Below are 24,238 nucleotides of genomic sequence, written 5' to 3' on the forward strand. Positions count from 1 at the left end.
GCAACACAGCCAAGCTGGCGGTCTGCAGATTGTGCTTTACGAATGGGAAATGAATGAATGAACACAGAGTGAACACACAGAGTAAAGGAATTCATCAGCGAAGAGATGAATGAATGATGATTTCCTTTTAATTCCGTGCAATTACAGTAATGTCATAGGGTTAGGCTGACTTAAAGTTGCTTATTTAGTTTCCCTACCAAGTCATATATTGTTAATTGGCACAGCACATGCCTTCTGCCTTGCAGATAAGCCTGCCGAAGGGCCTACTCTACTACTATACTAATCCTAGGCCCCCTAGGCCTTGCCTTAACTTTAATTAGAGTAACTACTTAGAGTACTACTACTACTACTAGGCCTAGACTAGTGCTAGATTTAGAGAGTTTAGGCTAGGCCCTCTCTAGTCCCAGGCCCCTGGCGTAGACTGGAGGGTAGCCAAGCCTAGGGTAGGACCAGGCTAGCCCTAGTTAAGAATTCATGGCCTCCAAGCCCGAATTGAAATGAAGTTTTAGGCCTAGAAGTAGGGTTTACTTTCCACCAGGGCCAGGCCTCAGCCTGTAGCTGATTCCTCCAGAGGGTCCAGCCCCAGGGAGGCCTAGCCTACTACTAGGCCTATAGTCGGATCATGTCTAGCTACTGTTTGTCTATCTATACAGGCCACATCAGTATCAATTAACAGTGAGTGAATCGCCATGGGTGTCCATGGATTGTGGCAGCTCCTAAAGCCTACCGGAAAACCAGTGACACTTGAATCATTGGAAGGGAAAGTGTTGGCTGTTGGTATCCTTTTGAAAACATACAAACTCAACGATCCTATATCATCTATGGCACCAGTTTAATTTTTTATAGCTACCTAACTAGACCTTTGCACCTTTACATGTTTTTTATGCACCTTCCACAAAAATTATCGAAGTAAATAATACAGTACCTTTTTACATTTTTAGTCATTATAAAGTCAACAAAGAAAATGATGATATTTACTTTTTTGTTAAAGAATCAGCAAAGCTACATTTTAGTAAAACAGCAATGATATAAAGATATATTAAATATTTTTTATGTTTATTTTGTTTTATTTTTTGTGGTTGTCTGCCATCATAGTAAAGTTACTGGTTAATATAGATTAATTTGATGGAGTTTGTTTGATGTTATTTATTTATTTAATTATTGTTATGTATCTATTTATTATTTGATTTATTAAGCCCACTAGTGGACCCAATAAAATCATAAGGATAACAGTAATAATAATGATAAGAAGAGTATCAATAATGAAAGAAATTAAAAGAATACCTAATGATTTTAACAAATAATGATTAAAATAGCATTAATAAATGAATGATGTTAATAAGTAATAATAATGGTAATAATAATCATATTCACGACTAATAACTTATATGTCCTTTTTGCTACCTATGTTCCAACCACTCTGTGATAAAATTAAAATTGCATGTACTCCATACATGTACCACGCAGAAGGTGCCACCATCAACCCTACCCGTGTGAACCCCTATGTTGGGTAGTAACCAACCAGAACCAGAGAACAAAATTAATGCTGTATAACAAATTTGTCCAAAACTGTAAATAAATATCCCTTCCTTGCAAGTATCTGATCTTATCAAGTGTCTAGATATAAGCATCTGGCTTCACCAAGCTGTAAGAGGAATGAGGGATGCGGAGGGTAACCTGGTTAGTAATGCTCATCTTGTGACTTTACTCCATCGCATCTGTAAGCTGCTGTATTTCAGAATCAAACCTATCTTTGTTTTTGACGGCAGCGTTCCGGAGCTTAAGCGTCAAACAATGGTTAGAAGTTTACAATTGTTTACTTTGTTTTATTCAGTACAAAACAGCCATTAATTGATATCAATCACTGTTTGATAACTGATTGAATTAGCATAAACCCTGATAAATATTACAAAACAGTCCTTAATTAAAATATAGATTTAAATACAGTGATAAAAACAATGAAGATAATACTGTATGTTAACATGAATGAAACCCTTTACTTACAACTTAGCATATTCTATGCTTTACTATTATAATAATCCACATTCAAACCTCAACTGAGGCCGGCACTCGCTGCCAACTGTCGTACACCGAATCCAACTCCGCACCTTGTGAGCGCTAGACAGACATGGACCCCCCTGTCGTCCGATGCGCGACTAAGATGTCAAATAAAAAATAGTTTGCTTATGCAAACAACATTATTTTGGCTGCCAATCCCTAATATTGTGTGTCTAAAAGCACATTTTAAACCATACTAAGCCATAAAAACTCGCCCTGTGAACTCTACAAGGGAATCTTTATTCAGAGCCGTCAACTGAGGCTTCATCGGCCCTTGGCTCGAACCCATCCGTCGAACATGTCAGATCCCTGACTAGATAAATTTTCTCACCTCAGCCCCAACCATGGTGAGGGCTGATATGTACAGACCCACAACATGTGAAAGTTGCTTCCTGGGGCCCCCTCTATTTCATACTTTTTGATCCACCACTGAGTCTGACTACTAACCAGACTGACTGACTGTTTGAATGACAGTTGGAATGGTGCCTTATAATGAAACGATTGATTGATTCATTGATTGATTGATTGATTCATTGATTACTAAAATAATATTTACATTCATCTTCTGCTGTAGGCTGCCAGGAGGAAAAAAAAGGAGTTTGCCATAGACAAATCAGAAAAGGCTACAGAACAGATTCTCAGAAACTATATGAAAGTACATGCTGTTGACACAGTACTAGGCAAGAAGAAAAGGTTTGGAGATGTATTTTGGTTATTTGAAGGTGCTCACTGCTACAGATTCTAGAACTGATTCAGATTTTCAGACTTAATTTTGACTTAATTATAACTCAACATTGGTAAAAAATAATTAAAATATAAACAATAACAGTATAAAAATCACCACCATAATAATGATATTAAGAATAACATTAATAATTTAACAGTTATGGCATGACAAACCACTTCATTTTCAGAAACGTGGCCCTTTTATATCTTAAAATCTACCAAAACTTTCACAGAACAGACATGTGTGACATAAATAAAAAAAAATGAAAGAGATAAAGGCCTAAATAAGTTACAAAGCCATACTTCTAGAATCTGTAATAAGTACAGTAATAATAATTTTAAAAAAAAATCAAAATTGTAATTCATTTTCAGTGTCAAAAAACCAAGGGCACCAAGAGTTAGTACGAAAGCAGATGCTGCTCCAAATATGTACATTTTACCGCCTCTGCCTGCCTCCACACAAGAAAGTCTAAAAAGGTATGTTGTTATAAAATTCCTATTTTAAAATTGAAATTTTTGATTTGTAAACTGGCAGAAGAGTGATTTTATTTAGAAATGTCAATTTTCTAAAATGTTACGATGGCTAGGATTTCCCAACATAAAGCTAGCATATCATTTTGTATGCAACAGCATAGGGCATGTTTCTACTGAATATCGAGAAGGAAGCGGTTCTCTTATCATTGGTTGATTATCGGATTAGCAAGATAAGAACTGTGTTGCAAATGCATTTTGACTCCACTTGAAACGGTTACTGGACTAATACTTTTATTATACATGACTTAAGAGTTACCCAGAATGCAATTAAAATTATCTTTATAATAAAAGCTATAACGAAACAATACTTTTGCACGACTACCAAGATACAAACAAACAATGATTCTTCCTATCCAAATACCGTGTCCATATTCAAATTAAAACAATGGTTATGTTTCTTCTCACAGTACTTAACAAAAGAGAATATTTTGTTGTGATCAGAAGCTTAACATTTGTTTTACTGATTCCTTCTAATAATAAATTATAATATCGTTAGTACTATCGGTGATAGGCCTTCTACTGCATCAATGGATGGACTGGTAGAACACTCCGACAGTTCTGATCATTATTAAAGAACTTATAAACATAACCAAAAGTAAAAATTAACTTTAAATTAACTCAATTACATCCATTTCAACGATTCCAGTAGTACTAGACATAGGCCTAGCTTGCTGGCTAAGTTGACCACAGGTCAAATTAAGCTGCTATTTTTGTTGCAGCTAAAAACTACCCCATGGAGAACAGTTCTTTGGCATCTCTGGCATGATATTGATTTTGTGCTAAAGAACCATTCTTTGGTACACCAAAAAGAACGGTTCTTTATTATGGGTCCTGTTTCTACTGCCACGAAGAAACATTAAAAAAAAAAATGGTTCTTAAGTGCGGTTCTTTCTCGTCAGTAGAAACAGGCCCAAAGCCTCCACATTTTACGTATTCATCACACCTTATTTTAATACTAGACTTTCAGTTGAATTTTTATGTTCAAAATTCAGAGAAGAAGAAGAAGAAAAAGAGGAAGATGAGCACACGTTGGAGCAGCATCAACAGAGGTCATTTTTAGCTGATCATTATCAGAAGATCGGCAGCATTGACATCCAGTCAGAAGACTTCAAGAGTCTGCCACCCGAAGTGCAGCATGAGCTGATTGAAGAATTCCTGGAGAGGAATAAGCATAATGCTTGGGCTAAGAAAAAAATATTACCAAAGGTGAGCATGTTAATAATGATAGTTATAAAAAAGAAAATACACTAATATTAATCATAATAATGATGACAAATACATCGACAACGATGTGACAGCTATGGCGCAAAAATAACAATGATAGCAACGATAATAACAATTTTATAATAATGATGGGAATTTGAATTATGTTTATATTCTTTTGAGTTTTTTTGTTGTGTAATGTTACTTTCAACATATTTCTGAAAAGAAAGGTAAAGATTTAATATCATCATTATCACACTCCCCATCATTTGACATTTTCATTTATCATCAATCATGAATATCATTAATAAATGAAATATGAATTCTTCATTAATACACTTGCCTTCATTATTTCATTAATTTTGTTTAATTTTTTGTTCAAAGGAAGCAAATGAATTTTCAGAATTTCAGCTCAGCAAACTACTCAATAAGAATAAACTAAACCAAAGACTTGAGGATATACGAGAGGAGATGAGTAAAAGGAGTTCTGGAGAGATTGCTTCTATTCTTGATGTTGAAACTAAAAGTGTAGAAGCAAAAAGGATCGTTTCAGAGGATACCCAGCATTATATTCTAGTAAAAACACAGAAACAGACAACACCTCAGAAAGAGGTTGAAGATGAGTACAAACCATCAGGAAGCAAAGACATCATAGAAGTTGAAGATATTGAAGGAGGCTCAAAATCTGTGTGGAATACTGACAATGTTGATGTAACGGACAAGGAGAAATCCAAAGGGTCAATAACAGCTGAAGAGCTTGAAAGAGCTATGCAGGCAGTCTTTAACAACCAGAAAACAAAGATGTCAAAAAAGAACTTAGCAAGTGATTTTTCAAAGACTTCTGACAATGATGTCATAAAGACAGTTCCTGAGGAAACCATTCCTAAGACACCATCTGCATATTTAGTATCAAGTAACTCTGGCCTTGACATAAGTAAACCTGAGAACAATCTTAACATAGATGTAAGGGTGACAGATAGTCCAGAAGACATGGCTAATAATGAATCTCAGATATCAAAGAATAGTGCTTTTACATCCATCAGTCAGAATATAAATGTTGTTGATTTGACAGAAGACATTCCTGCACAAGAGAAAATTGATGATCAGGTTATAATGGTGACAGATAATCCAGAAGGCAGGGCTGATAAAGAATGTCAGATATCAAAGAATAGTGTTTCTCAATCAGTCGGTCAGATTATAAAGGTTGTTGACTTGACAGAAGAGATTCCTGCACAAGACAAAATTGATGATCAGGCTAAATTTGACAGAGCTGATATTAAAGTTATAAAAAACTCTAGTCATACTGGATCCTTTGTTGCTCAAGAGAAGAATCAACAGTTAGAAGTGGAGAACCAGCCCACATCTGTTATAGAAAATAATCATGTTGAAAATATACCAACCGTATACGAAAGAGAATTTCATCGCAAAACCATAGATTTACAAAAAGAAGATGAAGTAAGGGATGAGACGGAAAAACAATCAATTGAAGTAAATGAAGAGGAACCTGGTAGTGAATCTGAAGGTCTGTAGACTTCAATTTTAATGTATTTTTAAGATATAATGATACATGTCAATAAATTTAAATTAACAAAATAAGCCACGTATTCCCAGTATTGCATAATATTGTTTAGCATGTTGGTATATGCTTGTGATCCCTCTCAGGAATAATCATCAGTAGCAGTAATACTAAAGACAGCTAATACAAAGGTATCTGGCATGAAGTGTTTTAAACAGTATCATTTTTTAAATTAGCTTTTGTTTCATTTATTATGACAAATAGTACATGAAGGTATCTTACATAGGGCAGTGAAAAAGGTGCAATTAATTAGAAGTCATATATGTTTTGTCATTCAGACTAGTAATGCCATTAGTGAATGCAGTATGTATTAAATTGCATTACATTCAATATGTATTAAATTCAGTTATTCATGTAAATTAATTGAATTAGTTTTATGAATGATTATTTTAATTTTAGATGACTTTCTTGAAGTTTCATTTGACCCCACACAAGTAAGTGGTAATGATGAACTATTTCCTGCTGAAATATTCATACAATCCAATCATGTAAGTGATGAAGCTGCAAGGCAGGACCACATCACTTCTAATGAGGATGAAATTACGGAGCCAGACATCAAGCAAATAGATAGGTAATCCTAAGTGTTATGGTATTATGCTTTGAAATTGCTGTACGAGGTGGATATATGATATCTTCTGCGCAAGCCTAGCTGTGAGATTTTTTGCTAACCTTTGTTTTGAGTTCTCTGTACAAGCCTGCTTTGAGTTCCCTACGCAAACCTGCTTTCAAAACTCCTGCACAAGCCTGTGCAATTTAATGTGTTGAGATCCTACACAAGCCATCTGTGATATTCCCTGTACAACCACGCTATGACATCCACTATATTAACCAGGCTCACTATCCTGGCACAAGCCTTGCAAAGTGTATACTCACTGTTAGTCCAGTAGGTACTAAATTTTTTTTTAAATTCATGTCTGTCTTTGACATCAAAACAGGGAAGAAATTGCTAAACTTCAACATGAAGAAGAAGAAAATATGGCATCTTTGTCAAAAGAGAGAGAAAAATCAATAAAGGAATGGAAAGATATGAATATGGTGAGTGTTTTTGGAGTAGACTATAGATAAGGAAGAAGAGATCCATTGTACCTGCTCCCCCCTAAATTATTCAAAATTAATTAAATGATGGGAGAAAAAAGAAAGTGATATTTCAATTTAAGTCTGAGAGTGCCTTTTCCAGCCATGATAGAGGTGGCATAATCATACATTTTCTGACCTGAGCCTCAATCATGGTGGGGTCGAGATACTGTAGTGTATACCCTGTATCTGTAAAAATCACTCCCTGGGCCGCCTCTGTTTCAAATTCCAGGATCCGCAACTGACGCTTCCCTGAGACATGACTTTTTCTCCACACCCAGAAGTAAGTAGTTAACTGGTTGGTTTGAATTGGGTTGATTGACAATGTGTTAATTTCTGGCTACAACATTACAGATTTTATCAATAAGCCAAGTCATAGTTTGAACTGCCTATGCCTGTACGAAGGTCAAGTGACATAAACCAACGTACATACACACAACATAGGTTATGTTGATTCACCTTGGATACAAGCACGTGCAGTTCAAACTACAAATTAGCTTATAGATTTTTTTTTACATATTAAATTTATTTCAAATCAGAAGAATGTACAGGTAATCGGAATAAATTGTGTAATGTCAACTACTGTAAAACCTCGAATTGAAGCCCTGGGCTTCTTTTTTTGCGAACTTTTGGTGGGCTTCTTTTCAAGATGGGCTTCTTTTCCAGGCTACTTTTGCAAAGTAAAGAGGGGGGGCGGGGGCTTCTTTTCAAAATGAATGCTGTAAATTTTGTGAATTTTTACTATAAAACAAGGCCACTGTAACATCAATTTATATCATGAAGTGTATTTAAATGGCATTAAATCACCTAAACTACTGTATAAAACCAAGCTTGTTTTTAACTTACTTTGTTTTCTGAAATTTGTACTGTCATCATCATCAAAAAGAAGCCTACGCTGTCTTGAAAAGAAGCCCATTCTTTTCGAAGTGGGCTTCTCGAGGCTACCTTTGCAAACTAAAAAAGGGGCCTTCAATTCGAGATGGGCTTCATCTCGAGATTAAGCCCACTGGGCTTCAATTTGAGGTTTTACAGTATATCTAAATATTTTAGAGTGATGTCAGTGAAATGGAGAATGCACTCGCACAAGAGAGAATAACGCTTCAAACTGAGCAAAAACGTCAGCAAAGAATTGGAGCATCAATCACAGACCAAATGTATGCTGAGAGTAAGGTAAATTTTAGCCTCACCTTTCCTCAGGCATATTGTACTCAGTGACGTATCTAGGTGGGAGGGGGAAGTGCGCACACCCAAAGAATCTCACCCCTCCCTTATAAGCCCCCACTTCGAGAATCCTAGATACATTACTGATTGTATTCTAGCCATATGTCTCTGTGTCTCACTTTTTGTTCTGCTTTTTCCATGACTTCCATCCTGAGAGAGCAGCTTAGCTCAGTAGAGAGCAGCTTAGCTCAGTCGGCTAATCTGGTGTTAGCCACTGTGTGTGTGCTGAACCGTGGACATCTCTAGTAGTTCCCCGGTTCAATTCCCATCGCTGACTCTCCTTGTGTTTCAGCTGGATGGCTGAAATACAAGTTACAATAGCGCACCGTCTTTTGGATGAGACGTTTAAGCAGTTGGTCCCGTGTGCATTTATGGGCCATGCATGTGCAAGTTAAAGAACACAGTGCACTCTTCGGGAAAAGTGTAAGGGATTGTCTCCCGGTGAACTGCCCATTCACTACTAGAAGGACCCCACTGGAAGTAAGTCCTCTTCTAGACTTCCTTGGTGTTTAAAACAAGTAAATTCAATCCAATCCTCTGCTTTCCTTTTCTTTTCTAACTGCTGTTCTCTATGTTTTTAGTCTACCTAAATTTTGTTCTAATAATTAGTTTTTGGAGTGACCAAAATATTTGTATAATAAATATTATTGTTATTACTATTATTATTATTTTTTTTTTTTTAAATTTCTATTACTATGTACAACAAGTATGCTTGCCAATTGACCACTGGTTTGAAGTGTCAAAAGTTAACATTTAACCAATCAGACCATCAAAATGACCCCACTGGACTAAAGCCCTGTCCAGACTATCAAATTTAATTCTATTTGACAAAAAATCTGTTGTATTCTCAAGATGTTTCTATATATGGTCATGATGTGATGTCATCATGACCATATTTAGGCATGTCACATGTTTTTGTCAAATAAAATTTGACAGTCTGGACAGGGCTTTAGTTGGTTATCTGTGGTATTTCATGTGTTTTTCTATCACATCATTATAGGAATTACTGGAACTGTTTGGTATTCCATACGTGGTGAGCCCTCAGGAGGCTGAAGCCCAATGTGCATTTCTTGACCTCTCCAACCAGACATATGGATCTATCACAGATGACAGTGACGTCTGGCTCTTTGGAGGCCAGAGAGTCTACAAGAACTTTTTTACTAAAGACAAAGACGTTGAGTTCTATGAAAGCTCCAACTTCGAAACTCAACTTTGTATGTATTACTGCAGTAAAAAACACATTTTTACGATAACTTACATTATTTATAATACATATTATAATGTTGAAATGTACCACATTATGATCATAAGGAGTAGGGAGCTTTTGTTGCATGGCAATAGGAAGCCCAAGTATGTAATGACGTTCCATAGATTCATTTGCTCATAGGCAGATTGACTCGAATATACGTACATGCAGAGAATGCAGGATGGTTTTTGATGAAGTGAAACTGTTCTACATTCATTTCAAATTCATGTGTAAATCTGACTATATACAAGACTTTCAATGACAGATCAAGAAACTGTTCTACATTCATTTCAAATTCATGTGTAAGCTGACTATATACAAGACTTTCAATGACAGATCAGGAGTGTTGATGCATGAGGAAACATATTCAACCATATAAACTAAAAAAAAAATCATATTTTAGTAAACAAATTTTAATCAGTTCACCCATTTTATCTAAAGATTTAAAATTTGTTTAATAAAATAGACATGATTTATTTTCAGTGCACAGATTTGAATAAAAATTCATATTTGAATAATAAAATAGATTCAATTTATTAGAAGTGCACAGTGGTGTGGCTTGTTGTGGCAAATGGCTGAGTTGTAGCCAAAATTTAAATTCAAGTTATTGGTATTTTCAGATGCCTGAGTATGTGATCTTTAAAATGGGGGGTCATTCATTCAAATTGGACATTTCAAGTCTAAGTTATTGGAAAGTACAGTACTCTTAGAGTCAAGATAAACATGATTTTGAGTAATTGCCTTTCAAAGTTATTTTTGCATACATTGTTTAATAGAATGAACTATCAAAATAACGTTATATAAACAATTTGTTAACCACTTCCAGAACGAATACTTTGGGACATGATTAATAAGACATTAAACTGTTGATCTACGACAGTCTCAGAATAGATGAGTAGCACATAACATGGATTTGCTCTGAAAATTTTAAAATTTAGTGGCAAAATGGGCTCTTGGGCCCCACCATGCCCCCTACTGGATCCACCCTAGGTGATCACTAGTTGTTCAAAACATTTTTTTTTCTTATGTTAGTTCTTGACAGAATGAAGCTGATAAACTTAGCGCTTCTGCTAGGCTGTGACTACTCTGATGGTATAGATGGTGTGGGCTGTATAACAGCAATGGAGATACTTAGCGAGTTCCCAGGCAGCGGCATTGATGGGCTAAAGAATTTCAAGTAAGTTTACAAGAAAGTGTTCAACATATTTGTGATAGATATTTTGAGGTAATACAGTAGATGTACTGTATTATAAGGTACTGTATAATGAGTGCCAATTTAGTACACTCGCCGAATTATGTATGGAACTTCTGTAATGGGTGTTACACAATTAAAATAATTACAGTAATATTTATTATGTTAATTTTATGTTAATTTTTTGCAGAGGGTGCACTTTCTATAGAGGGTTTCGTTGCATTACACATATACATAGGCAAATGTGCTATTTTGGTATATTGAAATAAATGTTTAAGATGCTGTTTAATGTTTGGATTTATCATAGCTCAATTCTAAGAATTGTTGTTTAATTTTTAAATTTTTATGATTGAGATTTTACTCTATTTTATCCGGTTTCTGTATGTTACTTGTTTTTATTGAACGTGATTGTAGTCTTTTGTACTACTGAGCTCTGTGGAGAACAGTAGATTTCTCACCTAACAAGTTCTCCAGTATAAAGAATAAAGAAATAAAATAAACAAAGTGTAGATAGTTAAATAACACTTAATAACAATTAAGTGATTGAGGGTTACATTATTAAGAAAAACACCAAGATTTTTTTTGCACCATATTTTTCAAGAGCATGGTGGGATAAGAATGTAGGTAATCTGAATCCACCTGTAGAATAACGTTAAATAAACAATTTGTTAACCACTTCCAGAACGAATACTTTGGGACATGATTAATAAGACATTAAACTGTTGATCTACGAAAGTCTCAGAATAGATGAGTAGCACATAACATGGATTTGCTTTGAAAATTTTAAAATTTAGTGGCAAAATGGGCTCTACCCCCACCATGCCCCCTACTGGATCCACCCTAGGTGATCACTAGCTGTTCAAAACTTTTTTTTTTCTAATGTTAGTTCTTGACAGAATGAAGCTGATAAACTTAGCGCTTCTGCTAGGCTGTGACTACTCTGATGGCATAGATGGTGTGGGCTGTATAACAGCAATGGAGATACTTAGCGAGTTCCCAGGCAGCGGCATTGATGGGCTAAAGAATTTCAAGTAAGTTTACAAGAAACAAGTGTTCAACATATTTGTGATAGATATTTTGAAGTAACACAGTAGATGTACTGTATTATGATGTACTGTATTATGAGTGCCAATTTATTACACTCACCGAATTATGTGTGGAACTTCTGTAATGGGTGTTAGACAATTAAAATAATTACAGTAATATTTATTTTGTTAATTTTATGTTAATTTTTTGCAGAGGGTGCACTTTCTATAGAGGGTTTCGTTGCATTACACATATACATAGGCAAATGTGCTATTTTGGTATATTGAAATAAATGTTTAAGATGCTGTTTAATGTTTGGATTTATCATAGCTCAATTCTAAGAATTGTTGTTTAATTTTTAAATTTTTATGATTGAGATTTTACTCTATTTTATCCGGTTTCTGTATGTTACTTGTTTTTATTGAACGTGATTGTAGTCTTTTGTACTACTGAGCTCTGTGGAGAACAGTAGATTTCTCACCTAACAAGTTCTCCAGTATAAAGAATAAAGAAATAAAATAAACAAAGTGTAGATAGTTAAATAACACTTAATAACAATTAAGTGATTGAGGGTTACATTATTAAGAAAAACACCAAGATTTTTTTTGCACCATATTTTTCAAGAGCATGGTGGGATAAGAATGTAGGTAATCTGAATCCACCTGTAGAAACCAAGATCAAGTCCAAACTCCGTAAGTTAGATGTGCCAACAGCATTCCCGCAGGAAGCAGTTGTAAGGGCGTTCATGAGTCCACAAGTGGAGGAGTCGGCTGAAGAGTTCACATGGGGCATACCGGACCTAGACTCCATACGAGGATATCCTTTTATGTCAGTTTTACTGTCAATACAGCTTCTCTAAAATTTTAATTTGAAACAGATGTTCTGTGTAGGTAAACAGTGACAGAGGAATATTGGAAAAAATTGTTACACATGTAATTAATCAGTCAATAATTAAATAGAAATAATAATAGCAATGGCAGTATCAATTGCAGTAGCAGTAGTAAAAGGTACTTTTTTTTAATACCGTGTTTCGCGAACTAATTTTTTAAAGATCATCAGAGAAGGGCGAAAAAAAAAAAAAAAAAAAAAATTTTGTTTACTTATTAATTTAGGAAATATTTTTGCCAAAAACATCCAGACGGAGGAGTAAATAAAAAAAAAATGTTATTGGTGAATGTAAACAGTACAGTAATGGGATGGCTAAATGCTTCAAGTTTATATAATTAGGAAGAAATATACATATCATATTTTTAGAGATTTCATGGCAGCGGTCGGCATAATAAAAATCAAAAGACGCTTTTCCCTTTCCTGAAATTTCCATTTTTTCGTTGCGGCGGGTGCGCTAATTGGCTAAAAATAAAATTTCATTTTTATTTGAAATCATTGTTATTGGCATGTGATGGGTTTGCTAAACAAAATATAAAAAAAGTCTCACCTGAGCATGTACTGCCTCTCAGGTAATGGTTAAAATGGACAAATCTGATAAATTTAAATTGGAATTATTTCTGAACATAAAAGGTCAAATGTTTTTGTCAAATAAATTTGAATAGTCTGTACAGGGTTGAGCTCACATGTGTATGCAATTAAAATTTTGAAATTTTTTGTTCTGCGCATCACAGATAAGCTATCTAGTGGAGAGCATGATTGTAACCGTTGTGCAAACCACAAATTAATAGAACTGTAATAATATGTTGACTATGATGAACCCGGTGAAATCTTTGTTTAAAATGTTCATGGTGTAATCCTTAATTGCCACTTTCCACATTTGCATTGGAACGTCTTAGCTGGAACACTAAGAAAACAGATGAAAATGTTCTACCTATCCTGAAACGACTCAATGAAAAATCAGTAAGTTTCAACAATTATGACGACGGAGACGACGGAGACAATAATGACAATCTAAATCATGGTAGTGATGATGATAATGATTACAATGATGATGATTGAGAGTGATGGGGATGGCAACAGTGATTATTTATGTATGTATTTATGGTGCATAATGATCTTTATAATGAGGATGATAGGAAAATGAAGAGGACCATTATATATGTTTTTGTACATGTTTCTATTGAAACACACTTCAGTGTTTTTGAAGTAGAAATCTGTAAAGCATAAATAAAACTGAATTGTCTCATCAAAATTTTATAATTTATTTGATCCTTTTAAATCACAAATTCAAATCTGTAATTACATTTTTTAAATAATTTAAAGATTTCACTATATACCTTAAAACAATTATAAGTATAATAATATCTTATTTATTTTACTTTAGGTCCAGCGACCAATTACATCTTTTTTCAGCCATGTGGCTGGACATCAGACAGGTGTCAAAAGTAAACGACTGAAACGTGTTTTAAAGAAATTAGGACAATCTCAATCAGACACTGACGAGGAAGAAAAAATACCAAAGAACAAAAAGACTAAGCAAAGGATTGTTGACCAAAAGGAGGCACAGACTAAGAGAAAACGAAAAGCTGCAGAAGACAATGTACAGAAGGGAAAGGAAAAAAAGAGCCGTCAAAGCAAGCAGAAGATGGGACCCACTGGTGATGCCAAAAGCAAAAGTAATTGTCGGGGAACAAAAGCTAAAATTTACACGGAAGAAAGCGATAGTGATGAAATTAATGCTGATAGAAAGTTCAAAATGAAAGGGCCTGTTCTGTCTGAAAGTGGAAGTAGTACAGATTAAGATTAATGCAGTTCTTATCATAGGCAGATTCAATACCCCCCCCCCCTTTTCTATTGGGGCTGTGGTGGTCTAGTCCCTTCATCTGTAAGATTCCTTCCTGGGTCCCCTCTATTTTGAATTCCCGCATCCACCACTGTTTGTCACACTGTTGCTGTGTTCGCACATTGTATTCATTACATTCCTGCATACTGGTCAAATAGTAATAGTAATCATAAATAGTAGAAAGTTTATTTTAGCAATAGATGCAATCAATTTGCCCTGCAATTCAAGACCAACTTTGGGACCTGAAAATTTGGGGCTCAGGGGCAGATATTCCCCCCCCCCCACGGGGTGGGGGAGGGGCACTACAGTTTCAGAGTAGATAAGTAAGTAGCACATAACATTGATTTGCACTGAAATTTTAAAAATTTAGTATCTACGGACCACATCTTATGTGGTCCGTAGAAAATGTGTGGTGACATCATTTCAAATCCACATTTTGATATTTCTGCAAATGTATTTGTATAATTTATGAATCATGTAAATGACAATCAGTAAAATTTGTTAGGTATCTACTTATGTCAACGCTAAATGAGATAATAAAAGCTGTTGAAACATTGGTTTCAAAAATAATATTTTCTGAAATGCTGTTTCCTGTATGTGTGTTTAATTATTAATTTCATTTTTCACAAACCTTAAGAACAAAGGTTTTAGTTATATAATCACAAAGACTGCAACCTTGTGGGTTAATAAGTTATTATATTACATTATGCTGCCTTGTCACCCTTTTCCAGAGCATGGGCCATCAACTATGGATCTCCATCTAATACGATTTTGGGCCACTGCTTCTTTCTCTTTCCAGTTGTATTCTTCCTCCACTTCCCTTCTCCAAGTGTTTTTTGGCTGGCATCTCTTTCTCTTCCCTTGTGGGTTCCATCTTAGTGCTTGTCGAGATGTTGTTTTGTGGTTCCTCAACGTGTGTCCAATCCAACCCCATTTCTTTCTGGTGATTATGTTTACAGCTGGTTCTTGATTTGTTCTTTTCCACAGCTCTTTATTACAAATTTTATTTGACCATCATATTTTTTAAAATTCTCTTCAAGCATTTATTAATGAAGACTTGAATTATTTCTTTGGATACTCTTTGTGGTGCGCCATGTCTCAGCTCCATATAGAAGTACTGACTTCACATTATAATAATAAGTTACAGGGGCGTACGGTGAAACATCTAAGGGGGGTTCGAAACGAAAGTGCAGGGGGCAAGCTGAACTCGGAGCAATTTAGCGAAGCTTTAAGAATTCGCGGGATGCGTTATTTGTGAGTGAAGCGAGCATATTTAAAGGGCACTTTCTTTAAAAGGTGGGGGGGGGGACGACCGCACCCATCGACCCCCTCCCTCACGGTACGCCCGTGAGGTGTACGAAAGTTTAATACATACTCCCAGAAATGAAATACACACCCAGCACGATGGTGCGTATTTCATTTCTTGGAATATGTATTATAGAGTACCACAGTCGTTTCGTCACAACGCCAGGCCTCGCCCTCGCCAACCAGACTTCGGTTACCGTTCATTACGCCTGAATGACTTCATAGGCTTTCTGGAATAGGCATTTTAAAATCCTAATATTTTACCATCAAAAATGTACTAAAATCAAAGAAGCTCGCATTACATTAGTTATCGAATTATATTAGTTATCGAACACACATCTAGAAATCACATTGCATTGTCTTTTGTATTCATGTTTAATTGTGTAAAAAGATTGACAGTACTGTATCTGTATCGATTTTGTTCTTTAAAATTATCGAAATTATGCGACATTAATACTTTTCAACAATGTTCTTTCATGCATGATCTAGTTCACAGTGAATTGTCTTCTTTCTTCAATAATGTGATTCGGTTTAATTCAGATGTCCACAATTATTTCTCTACATCTGCTCATAACTTGCACTTGCCCTTACCTCGTACCAACGCTATCTTTTTTTTAAATTTTCAGCTCAGTGGTCTAAAATATTGCATTTAAAAATATCTTCAACAAGAAGTCTTTAAAACTCAAATCATACTTTATTTCTATTCTAAATTATATTACTAAATTCCTTTCTTTTCTTTTATGTATTTCTTTGATTACATTTCGCTTTCCTTTATTTGACTTGTTTGATCTGTGTGTTTTTTTCTTGTTCTTTGTTCTGTGCTTGTCGTTCTGTATTTTACTTTACCCTTTTATTTATGACACTTCCGACACAGGCCTGTACTTAGGAAGCTGCCTTCTTCTTTCTCCTTCACTTTAATGATTATTTTTCTACTTAAATTGTACATTTCCATTTTAACTATGTTGTATTTCTTTGAGATAATAAATAAACGTTCTAAAGCGGGACACATCGATCCAGGACAAGTTTATACAGGTCCCCTAAAATAACGACCACTTTTAGAACTGGGGGCTTTCGTGGCCTTTATAAGAGGTTTGGATAATAGGAAAAATAAATAATCAAAGTAAAAATGAAGGCAGAAATGCATCAATTAAAACGTTCACAAAAATAATACAGTATATTTATTTATTTATTTTTTCATCACTTTTATTAAAATTCAACATAGAGAACATACAGAATCAAATACGAAAAATAAAAAAACATCGTAGGATATTAAAGGAACAGAGAAGCCTTAGACTCATAACAGGACATGCAAGGGAGACAAAGAAAAACATTTCGCAAAGAACAGGGTTACAGGACGGACAGAAAATGTATAAAAAACTGTATGATTGGCAGTTACTCAAAAATAAAACCGAAAAATACAGAATTCAAAAGTTTCTTAAAAAAATGATTTAGAAAAATAGAGCGGTTTTTTTTGTAATTATTAATATATATATTTACATAGGCCTATTTGTATACAACATTGAGTATAATAATGTAAATAAACTCATCGCGTCTCGCAATCCGTTCCGGGTAACATGGAGTTTACCGCTGATTACCTCAGCTCAGCATGTTTTCATGTGCTAATGCGTAGCCTCGTCGTCTGAGGGCCATAGGTTTCAGAGTATCCTTTGGGAATTTAATCTTGGTATTGTCATGATTATTTTTTATTTATAAAAGTTGAAAAGCGGGACAATTTGGGGGTTGTGCGGGACAGCGTCAATTATTAGTCTATTCGTGCCATACGTTTTATGGTGTTAGTTACTATTTTATTAATTTTGGGTACTTCGCAATGTCTGTTGCATCTGATTTCTTTTGACCGCGAGCTTGTTTAATGCTTCTATAAACTGCAATTTCAGTTGTGAAAAGAAAATGAAAAGTTATAGCAATTGACAATTTACGAATTTTATAAAATTTCATGTTCTTATGTAACATTAAACTGTCATTTTGACAATGTTGGACTAAGGTGCACAAAACGAACATTTGAGTAGATACAGAACATTCATTAATTTTTTCTGCGAAGTGAGTCTCATAAACGACAATACACCACAATATCGGTAAAACTAATGTTAAAATGAAGAATATAATTTCAGTCTAATGTTAGTGCAAAATATCAGGCCTTTGTAATCACCGCACGACGCGCGATTATCATGGCAACTAACACGCGCATGGGTAATTCGGTTTATGGTCTGCTATGGTTTTTGTGACGTTTAGCGTGTGGGGACGCACGTGCGCCTAGAATGTCAATGCCAGAGTTATAACCTTTGATTTCCCGAGATGTGCGTCCTTCTGTTGAATTGTCGTGAATCAATGGACCCTCATTCGAACCATGGAGGTATAAATAATAATACCTCCATGTTCAAACTAAGCAAACTGAACGTTTAATACTAATAGGAATATTCTAGACCTATCTTAAAGTCTCAAGGAACAAAAGTTTAGATTTAAGGCTACGGCCAGGCAGGAGGCTGCCGAGGCTCCTCCTACAACCTAGGCCGTAGTTATAGAAATCATTTTTACCTGTCCGACCAAAAAGGTCAGTGACGGTATTTTCTCAAATTACAAGTTATTCATCGTACTGAAATCAGCATACGCACAGCTAAATGTAAATACGCACACAGTTTACTGATCATATCACTATAGCAACCGATGACTGCTACAACAGTTGGTTATCAAAAACTAAAATTAAAAGACAGCGATTGACTTATAAAGCAATTAGTAGAACATGCATCGTACGGAAAATGATTATAATTATGTTATATTTAATGTTGCTAATGTCACACAACACGACAATGTTACAGCATACGCGAACATTCGTGCGTTGTGGGACAATTATACGTGTCTTTGTGAGACACGCGCGTATTCCTATTGCTGTTCTGATTGGTCAGTTGTTAAGTTTGATACTCCGGAAAATAATTGGCGAGGTCCACTACTATATTAGATTCTTGCATCGATTGAGAGGGCTCCAGTGCTATACGGTGTTCTCTTCCACCCCCATCCCTAAATTCCCCACCGCCTAAATGATTCCACGTTTAATTCGGCTCCTAGCAGCAAATTCGCGTCTCGGCCAATAGGGCATACATCTTTGGTAACGTTTCTCCTCTTTAATTAGGTAAATCAGCAAGGAAAGCACGGAATTAAGAGTGTTAAATGTCGGGCGAATTCGTGATATAGCCAGAAACTAATTCCAGTCTTCTGCAATTTCATTGTACAACCTCGTAGTTTTGGTGGCTAGTGGAGAAAAAAAATCATCAAATGGTTAAATAAAGAATTGAATGGAATGAACGAACGAACGAACGAACGAATGAAGAATGAATGAATAACGGTTACTTTGGTGGTGTTAATGCCCATTATGATGATGACAATGCTGAGGATAATGAAGCGCTTTGAGACCGTTTTGGTATAAAGCCGGACACCCACTTCACATTCGTCGTACGACCGTCTCACGACGAATCCACATTTGCTTCCGGGAGCGATAGACGATGCAACGCCGTCTGCTGATTGTCAGTGGCAATCTGAACGGACACTCATTAAAAAGACGATCCGTTAGGTCCGTGTCTTTGCGTGCGTTCTTCGTCGCGTTGCCGTCGCACGCAGTCGGTAACCGGCTTAAGCGCTATAGAAGTTAAACTATTACTGATGTTTGTCATTATGTTCAAGAGTTAAACGTTCTTCTAATTTCATTACATTTATTTATATTGTAGCACTATATTATCTTTATCATTCTTATTATAACTAGAGATAGTACCGTATTTGACTGAAAAATATTTACCCAATTCTGTATTTTCTGTATTTAATTCCAATAATTACAAAAAGGCATAGAAGCACCAATGCTCCCAGAGTTGCAGCCAAGATGGCCCACCAGTGTCCGCATTTAAACACATCGAAATGAATCTCGGCCACCTGCTTAGACTCAAGGCTTTGAGGGCTACCACAATCAATCGATTGGATATTCTTCAGGATGTCAATGGTGTTTTCTTCACGCAGCCAGTAATGGAACCACTCTAGGTCACAATCACAATTATAGGGGTTGTCGAAGAGACTTAAGCTAGCCAACATCAGCAAGTTCTGGAGTCCAACAGTTTTCGTAATTGTTGTCAGCGAGTTTCTGTGAAGCGCAAGCAGGGTGAGATTATCTGTACCATGGAACATGGCGTCCGGAAGAACCTTGATACTATTACTATCCAAATTTAGGGTTGTCAGAGACGTCAACTTCTGAAATAGATTCGGTGGGATATTTTCGATTTTATTTCCCGTCAAGTTCAACAACTGTAATGCGTTCAAGTTGAGGAAGGCATTTGGGAAGATTTTTTTAATTCCACACATTTCCAGATTCAAGTGCGTCAATTGAAACAGGTTCCGGAACCAGTTCTGGTTGATGGAAATAATATTCTGATTGTCATCCATTCGTAGGCGGGTTAAGGACCTTAGATTGCTGAATGCATCATCGTGGATTTTGCCGGATGTTAATCTATTCTTGGTAAGAACAATTGTCTCCGTTGTGTTCGGAAACGAATTTGCTGATAAACCAGTAATCTTGTTACTACTCATTTTCACCACTGCAGTGTCGGCTGGGAGTTCGTGTGACGATACAGAATGTATATCTTTTCCATCGCACTCAGCATTGTGTCGATAACGTATTAATGTTTTGTTAAACTTGTGATACAAGCAATAAGGACAGCTACAAGGTTTTGGACAAACCTTAAAACTATCTGGTATAGTTTCGTTAATATAAAATGGGTTAAAGTCGTAGCAAGGAGTGGCAAAAGTTAAAGACACTAGGAGGGCGGCCGTTAGGCACAGTAGTTCAATTTGCGTCATCTTCATCTTTGCTTTGCTGGATAAGGAAATACTATTATCAGCGTACAATTATAGCGATCTATAAGAATGCGCTGTGTAGCCTACTCTGTTCTCCTGTTGCATTGGTTATTGATGTGATCTATCACGTGCTGAGGCAGGAGTGTCTAGCTTCCGGAAAGAAAAGATGACCTAAAAGGAAATTTTAATCGTAGGCCATTATAAACTCTTGCTTTGCTGGATAAGGAAATACGATTATCAGCATACATAGCGCATTCTAATAGTACTATTATTTCGAATTTCGATTCAATATATCACGTGACATGCAGTAGTTGCGGCAATTGGCTTAAATCGTGTTAGCTTATAAATAAATGAACTAAACCAGGAAATTTCGATACCATTGAATAGGGTGAATAAAATAACAACAAAGAGAACATTGAATAGGGTGAATAAAAAACAACAAAGAGAGCCACTAGGGTCAACTACATTAGTCATTGACCAACCTGCCTACAACGCTAGCTGTACCGGTACAGTATTGATTTTACATGAGGGCATCTAACTCCACAGTAGCTGGAAAAAATGAAAGCCAGTCAATTCGACCGAATGCCAGTTCGAGCGGATGCATTTAGTGCGAACGATAAAGGGCGAATTTATCGCTGCCTTATTGTATGTGTGAGTGAATAGTACTTTCGTTTGTTTCAAATGCAATGCTCTGTTCACTATAGTTCTGAAATGTTTTTGATACTTTTGATAATTATTCCATGTTTGCATTACAGTCTTGGCAAATCCGACTACCAGATGGCCGCACTAGGCCTATAATTTATTTTAAAATATCATTCTGAATTCACGGTTTTTGTCTCCAGTTGGTTGATTGATTGATTGATTTTATTCAGTTCCATTACATACAAATACAAAGCAAACAAAAATAGGGAAGACAAGGACAAGATACTTAGGATGACCCAAGAAAGGTAAAAAAGAAACTATATTTCCATTGGGGTCAAATATGGGTAATGAACAATTAAATGCATTGCAAAGTAGTGTATTGTAATATTTGTAATTAAATTATGTTGTAATTTGTAGCCCCTAAATTTACGATTTTTATTTGTAAATGGGAGTAGGCCCTAACTGTAATTTTAATTGTTATTCACTATAGAAATTTCAATTACTGTACATTTACATAATCTAGGTGTCAGAAGGTGCACAAATCATTGGTGTAGGCCTAGTAGTGTAACAAAACATTCAACAGTACAGTAATACAGTAATGACATCATATCAATTTTCCCCACTATTCACCTTTCGTCTATAGTTCAAAACCCACTCTTAAAGCGAGTGGAGCAATTACGAATACTAAGATATGATAAATCATTGTTTTTATGAATGTACGGTAGTTATGTTTAATTTTAAATTGTTAACCTAAAAACCAATTAAATATGACTATACATAAGGCTATAGGCTTCTCTCCGGAACTCACCAGGGCTTTTCCCTGGTTCCCAGGCAAAGCCAGTGGCGTAGCTAGAGCTTTTGGCGCCGGGGAAAAGAGTAGAAAATTGCGCCCCCTTCCCCCCCCCCAAATTATAATTATAATATTTTGAAAAAATTGATATTGGTTGTATAGACTTTAAGCATATCCGTACCGTACGTCCATATCATGCACTGTCTAAATAACATTACTTAAACCCGAATAGGCCAACTATTATTATTCTAGCTCTCATAGGCTATGTTCTTTCTTAGGGGTGTTACCATGATTTGCCCGAGGAGGGTCCGAGTTCCGGGGGGAGATGCCCCGACGAGGGGGAAGATTTCCTTGACGAGAGCAAAGTGGGCGTGATCGAGCGTCGCTTAAAATCTTCCGAAATCATGGGGGTTGGGGCAGAGCGCCCGAAAATTTTTTACAATTGGGTTTCAAAGGCTTATTTAATCGATTTTAGAGTCTACTAATATGTACAAAATACACATAATTTTTTTTTCTCCCAAACGAATTATGGTTTTCTCCCCAAGGGAGTTGGGGGGTGGGGGTGGGAGTGCAGCTATTACCCTATTGAAACTGAATTACGATGTTCGGAACTTTGTATACAACTTTACCATTATCCTAATTTGTTGTATTATTTTATCGCATACAGCTTAGTATTCTTATTCTCTACATTTATCTTATAGTAGAGTCTTCTAAGTTGCTGAATTTTTAACATTGTTTAAACTCAGTGGCGGACCATCAAGGCAACCAATGTATGCAGTGCAGACCCTGGCTAAAACAAAAAAGAAAATATAGTAGTAAAGTTTCTGCATTTGATTTAGCATTTCTTAGCCACAATCTTCAATATAAACCTTAATTTTTCGAGTGGATTGCTGTAGTTTATTGGAAAAGCAAAGTTTTTCAATGTTTGGCCTACGTTGGTACCCGGTAGGATAAGTCACATTCGGGCCTATCGCATCGTACTCTCAGCTTGCTTAGAATTTCCGCATGGCTGGTCTTCGATATCAGCCAATCACGTATTCAGTTAGTCAATGGAAGTCAGAGCTGTTCTATTTTCTCTATGGTGAGAGCATACCTTACAACGCTTAAATTTGCTATTGTGACAACCGTGTGGTGGCGTCAGAATAGCCAATTAACACTGGAATGCCTGTATTAAAAATAACATACATTTGTATTTTGTTTTGTAGCAATCTGATCCTGTAATGTAGTAGGCTTACGAACTTTTCCTACTAGCAGGCCCTAGCATCGGTGGCGTAGGGGTCTTGAAATGGAAGGGGATGTCGTGGAAAGGTAAAGTGGGGATCGGTGATGAAGGGGATAACTCGCAAAATAATGTGATTTGAGGTGATTTTTAACTACTTGAGCATGATCTCTGGGCGGTGGATGGGCGAATATTTTTATCAGGGGGATCCTAGATATGCCAATACATCAAGGACTTTTAACTGTTACCAGGATAGGAAGCTGGCTGGTTTAAGCCAGGGTTGCCAGATAGTCGACAGGCTTCACGGCACACGCCATCTCACGACCAAACTTTTTTTTCGATATCGGCCAAAATTCGGGCAGATTTTAATCCGATTAGAAGACAACAGTGGGTACATATTCATTTAAAATACTACAAAAATTACACGAAAATCAGCGGTCATTCGTTTGAAATTGAAGAAATTCAAATGATATACACTACACAGAACAATGTTAAACTTCCACTGTTTTTCTTCTTTTAATTATCACCATAAAATACATGCCCCGGCTACATCATAATATTGAATAGCCTATATTTTTAGTTGCTCGCATGTAGGCCAGTTCAGGGGTGAATCCAGAGATGTCCGAAAGGGGAGGGGTTCGGGGCCGGAAATGGGTCGGGGAGGGGCGAAAATGGGGCCAATTGAGATAACACCATCTTGAAGGAAATTTTGTTTTCTAGACGCCGGAAAATAACCTCTGATGCGTTTGGGCGTTCAATTATTTCACCCCCCCCCCCACCTAAATCCACCTCTGCTATTTAAAATCACATAAGATTGTTCTAAATTTGATTTAAATGTATTAAA

At 36.0% G+C, this 24,238-nt stretch overlaps 2 protein-coding genes across 3 annotated transcripts; one reads left to right on the top strand and one right to left on the bottom strand.

Moving 5' to 3' along the window:
- Positions 1-10: 10 nt before the first annotated feature.
- On the top strand, positions 11-15,169 carry LOC117111510 (DNA repair protein complementing XP-G cells-like). Of its 2 annotated transcripts, none has more exons than XM_033254424.1 (15): positions 11-146; positions 654-777; positions 1,622-1,797; positions 2,633-2,751; positions 3,157-3,261; positions 4,311-4,524; positions 4,906-6,043; positions 6,497-6,668; positions 7,033-7,132; positions 8,222-8,341; positions 9,393-9,606; positions 11,717-11,861; positions 12,481-12,672; positions 13,620-13,704; positions 14,129-15,169. In XM_033254424.1, the coding sequence occupies exons 2-15, from the start codon at positions 690-692 to the stop codon at positions 14,543-14,545; spliced, it is 3,285 nt and encodes a 1,094-aa protein (XP_033110315.1). In that variant the 5' UTR covers positions 11-146; positions 654-689; the 3' UTR covers positions 14,546-15,169. The 2 variants fall into 2 exon arrangements, with proteins under 2 accessions (XP_033110315.1, XP_033110314.1); XM_033254423.1 differs by having other exon boundaries at positions 17-159.
- Positions 15,170-17,857: 2,688 nt separating this feature from the next.
- LOC117111525 (slit homolog 1 protein-like) lies at positions 17,858-21,546 on the bottom strand. Its single transcript, XM_033254456.1, has 2 exons — positions 19,698-21,546; positions 17,858-19,156 (listed from the first exon to the last, which is right to left on the bottom strand). Exons 1-2 carry the CDS (start codon positions 20,750-20,752, stop codon positions 19,129-19,131), a joined length of 1,083 nt encoding a protein of 360 aa, XP_033110347.1. The 5' UTR covers positions 20,753-21,546; the 3' UTR covers positions 17,858-19,128.
- Positions 21,547-24,238: the final 2,692 nt, after the last annotated feature.

The sequence above is a fragment of the Anneissia japonica genome, unplaced genomic scaffold (genome assembly GCF_011630105.1).
Source record: "Anneissia japonica isolate Jap-2015-1 unplaced genomic scaffold, ASM1163010v1 scaffold6030_len697274_cov183, whole genome shotgun sequence".
Taxonomy (NCBI): domain Eukaryota; kingdom Metazoa; phylum Echinodermata; class Crinoidea; order Comatulida; family Comatulidae; genus Anneissia; species Anneissia japonica.

What these genes read in the sequence shown, in the direction of transcription:
- LOC117111510 (XM_033254424.1), top strand. Translation starts at nt 690, where the DNA reads ATGGGTGTCCATGGATTGTGGCAGCTCCTAAAGCCTACCGGAAAACCA. An exon ending in CAACTTCGAAACTCAACTTT is followed by an intron (nt 9,607 to 11,716) that starts GTATGTATTACT and finishes TTCTAATGTTAG; the next exon opens with TTCTTGACAGAATGAAGCTG. An exon ending in AACGACTCAATGAAAAATCA is followed by an intron (nt 13,705 to 14,128) that starts GTAAGTTTCAAC and finishes ATTTTACTTTAG; the next exon opens with GTCCAGCGACCAATTACATC.
- LOC117111525 (XM_033254456.1), bottom strand. Translation starts at nt 20,752, where the DNA reads ATGAAGATGACGCAAATTGAACTACTGTGCCTAACGGCCGCCCTCCTA. An exon ending in TACAGAAAATACAGAATTGG is followed by an intron (nt 19,157 to 19,697) that starts GTAAATATTTTT and finishes TTTCTCCACTAG; the next exon opens with CCACCAAAACTACGAGGTTG.